Here is a 3,528-nt window from a genome sequence, read left to right as displayed (position 1 = left end):
CATAACAAAATGAGAGGAAGGCAAGCTGGCAGAGGCATGCATGACATTACTTTGACATGCGCATCACTCACCTAGACATTGTTACTGACCAAGTCCACCCCATCAAGGAAACGGTATTCCATGATGGCAGTGGCCTCTTTCAGCATTTTTGCCACACTGCAAAAATGGTTGAAGAATGGTTTGAGGAAGACAACAACGAGTCTGAGGTGTTGATTTGGCCTTCAAATTCTACAGATCTCAATCCAATTGAGCATCTGTGAAATCTGCTGGAAAAACAAGTCCGATCCATGGAGGCCGATCACCTCACAACTTACAGGACTTAAAGGATCTGCTACTGACAGCTTGGTGCCAGACACCACAGCACATGTTCATCAGAGGTCTAGAAGAGTCCATGCCTGAAGGGGTCAGGAAAAAGGGGTATCTACTCAATATTAGGCAGGGGGGTCACAATGTTATGGCTGATCGGCGTGTATACTGTATATATGTATATATATAATATATTGTGTATATATATAAATGTGTGTGCGTCTTATGGAGTGAATCCCTATTGCCCGATGCCCGGGACATGCACTTTCGGGCGCCGGGCGAGTCGTTTTTTGTACATTTACCCCTGCTAAAGCAGAGCTGAATGTACAGTGGGAGCCGCTGCTCTTTTAATACAAGTGATCTATTCACTTGTATTAAAACGAAGAGGCGGCGATCGAGTCTGCACCCAACCCCCCCACCCGCTGTGACCACGGGATAGGAGCTCACCATAGAGCCCACGGTAGAGCCCATAGAGCCCACGGTAGAGCCCATAGAGCCCACGGTCTCAGTCATCATACAGAGCAGGCGAAGAACGGACGTTCTTCGTCTGCTACTGGCTCTATGGTGAGCTCCTATGCCGTGGTCACGTATATTCAGTTATCACTTCCGATCCAGAAGTAAGGCATATATTGTTTTTTGCATATATAAGACTTTCTTTTAAAATGTATCAAGCAGTCTATATATTTTACAGGCAAACAGAAGGAAGAGTAGAAAAGATACACTTTATTTCCATTTTAACCATTTTTAATATAACAAGTGTTACTATTTGTTTATTTTGTAACTAAAAAAATATGTTTGCCTCAAAATGGAGTCCCATCATTGCCAGATCCACATGTTCTATAGTGAATGCAACACATAAAATCTATATATATATAAAAACATATAACCTCCAATGACAGCCGGACCACTTTTCACTTCATCCGTTAGGGGTTCTCGGTCATCGGTATTTCCGAAAGGATCTAAAATAAAGAGATCAGCAAACACTTACAATCATTTTTTTTTTTTTAGCTGTCAATGAACTGAAGATTAGGTAACACTGCCAGTGATGTGCGCCAAGTTGTAGGTATACACTTTACTTGCACTTGTGCTTGCTCTCTAACCAATTTGTGCTTGGGAAGGACCCCAGGTTATAGGCTCTAGCTATACACAAGGCCTCAATATACATGGCTGAAAGTATGAAATGTTGTCGAATGGCCAGGGGTAGAGATGTTAAAATTGTATTATATGTGGAAGAGGGGTGGTGGTGAGGCCATCTAGGTAATGCTGCAACAACCATCCCTGAACAAGGTTGGGGGCCTTCAACACAATTTGTCTTCTACATATAATGTTGTTTTGCCATCTAATTTGACAACGCTTGACACCATCACCCATGTTAGTTGACTAATTATCACCTATGCAGACTTCCTGACACCAAGGATGGCATTATATGATTAGAAAAGGGGGTTTCACAACTTTTACACCTCCCATCCTGTTCTCGGACAATCTACACTTGCCTTGACACATTCCATGGTGATTGGATTAAGGCGTCTGTGCTACCGGTGTGAACATAAATGCTGAGGTATCTTGCTTTTACTCAGTAAAACTGAAGAAAAGGCTGATAGATGCTACAAGACATCTTCAATAGAGATGACTTCAGGAACTGAGTCCAATCAGCTGCAGGCCGAGGCACTACACATCCTGAAACTGCACATAAACGAAGAGTTGGGATGCCTGTACTGACTTCATTGACCTGATATGACCTTATATTATGTGGCCATAGTAGGAAAATGTCATTGAGCAAATAGGACCATGTGGTCAATAGTGTCATGTCATTCCACCCTTTTGCTTATATGCAGCTGTTGATGGGGAATGCCTTGGTTGCAGCTATGGGTGGCAGTGGAAGCAGCTTCCTTCTGTATTTGGTGGAGCTCATGTTTGGACCAAGGTCAGAGGAGCTCAGGTTCGGACTTGAGCTCATCCCTAATCTTCAACATTTCAGATCAAGTCCAGCTGAATGTGACCAACTAGTGCTAACTATTCCATGACCTGGATATATGACTTGGAGAACCTTCACAGTTGGTTCTTCAATGCTCAGGTGCTTGCTGGAGTTGGACTTTTCCACCTCCACCTTTTCCAATCAGTTGTGCCGCAGTGCTCATGTGTTAAAAAGGTACATGCAGTTAGCAGGACAGAGATGAGCTCATCAGTCTTCTGCTGCTCCTTACACTGTCCAGTCACAGGTTGGTGGAGGGGCAAGGCCTTCAATTGTTACTAAACTGTAGCATATATATATACTTTATATTGGGGATGGACAGATACCGATACTCGTACTCGCCCACATGCTCCGATACCGGAACTTCTGATCAGAGGGAGATTTGACCAGCTGTGCCGCAAAAGAACATGAAGCCAGCTCTCCAGCCAATCAGGAATGCCTCGGTTACAGCTAGTTGTGTGGCAATGGAAGCAGCTTCCTACTGTGTTTGGTGGAGTTCAGGTTTGGAGCAGGTTCAGAGGAGCTCAGGTTATCCCTAATCCCTAATCTTCAACATTTCAGAACAAGTCCAGCTGAATGTGACCAACTAGTGCTAGCTACTCCATGACCTGGATATATGACCTGGAGAACCTTCACAGACATGCTTGGCTGCAATGTTCAGGTGCTTGCTGAAGGTGGACTTTCCTCCCTGACAACAAAAACTTCAGCCCCAGATAAAAAAAAAAATAATAATAATCTGATACTAAACATTACAGTATAATTTGCATTAATACTGTCCCCGGAGATTTCCTTTATTGAAGCACAGCAGAAGAGACATGTAGGCGTGTTTAGATATTGCAGTGACAAATTCCTTCTCACGTCCTTCCCCCTCACAGCCGTCCCGCATAATCCTTGCCTGCTGCTCGCTGAGATTTATAACTGTCGGAGTAATTAGTGATGTACAGCAGATTTCTGCATAATTATGTATCGTATGGCTGTAACGCGGGCTGGGCTAGATTCATCGTGTTTTCATTTAGAGATACCACTAGAGAATGTGAGCATCTTGTAAATGGTATCTGTCATGTAGTGTGTCAAAGAGACCCTGTCACCAACTTAATAAAATGCAGGTATAATCACAGAAACATGTTTACAACGTTTTTCCTTTGCATGAACATTCTTTTTTGTTTGTTTGTTTACTTGCAATGTGCCTTTGAATGTGCTAGATTTTATATATATATATATATATATATATTTATTTATTTATATTTTCT

The 3,528-nt window shown here is 42.7% G+C and overlaps 1 protein-coding gene across 1 annotated transcript in view; it reads right to left on the bottom strand.

The window, feature by feature from the left end:
* Positions 1–3,528, bottom strand: part of LOC108785392 (contactin-associated protein-like 5) — a 283,646-nt gene that overhangs the window by 3,784 nt on the left and 276,334 nt on the right. Inside the window, exon 24 of the mRNA XM_018554450.1 lies at positions 1,194–1,265. Within this exon, the coding sequence (XP_018409952.1) occupies positions 1,194–1,265 (72 nt within the window). The remainder of the gene's footprint in view (positions 1–1,193; positions 1,266–3,528) is intronic.

The sequence above is a fragment of the Nanorana parkeri genome, unplaced genomic scaffold, assembly GCF_000935625.1.
Source record: "Nanorana parkeri isolate BGI_ZX_2015 unplaced genomic scaffold, ASM93562v1 scaffold159, whole genome shotgun sequence".
Lineage (NCBI taxonomy): Eukaryota > Metazoa > Chordata > Amphibia > Anura > Dicroglossidae > Nanorana > Nanorana parkeri.
This window is presented reverse-complemented; position numbering and strand designations above follow the sequence as displayed.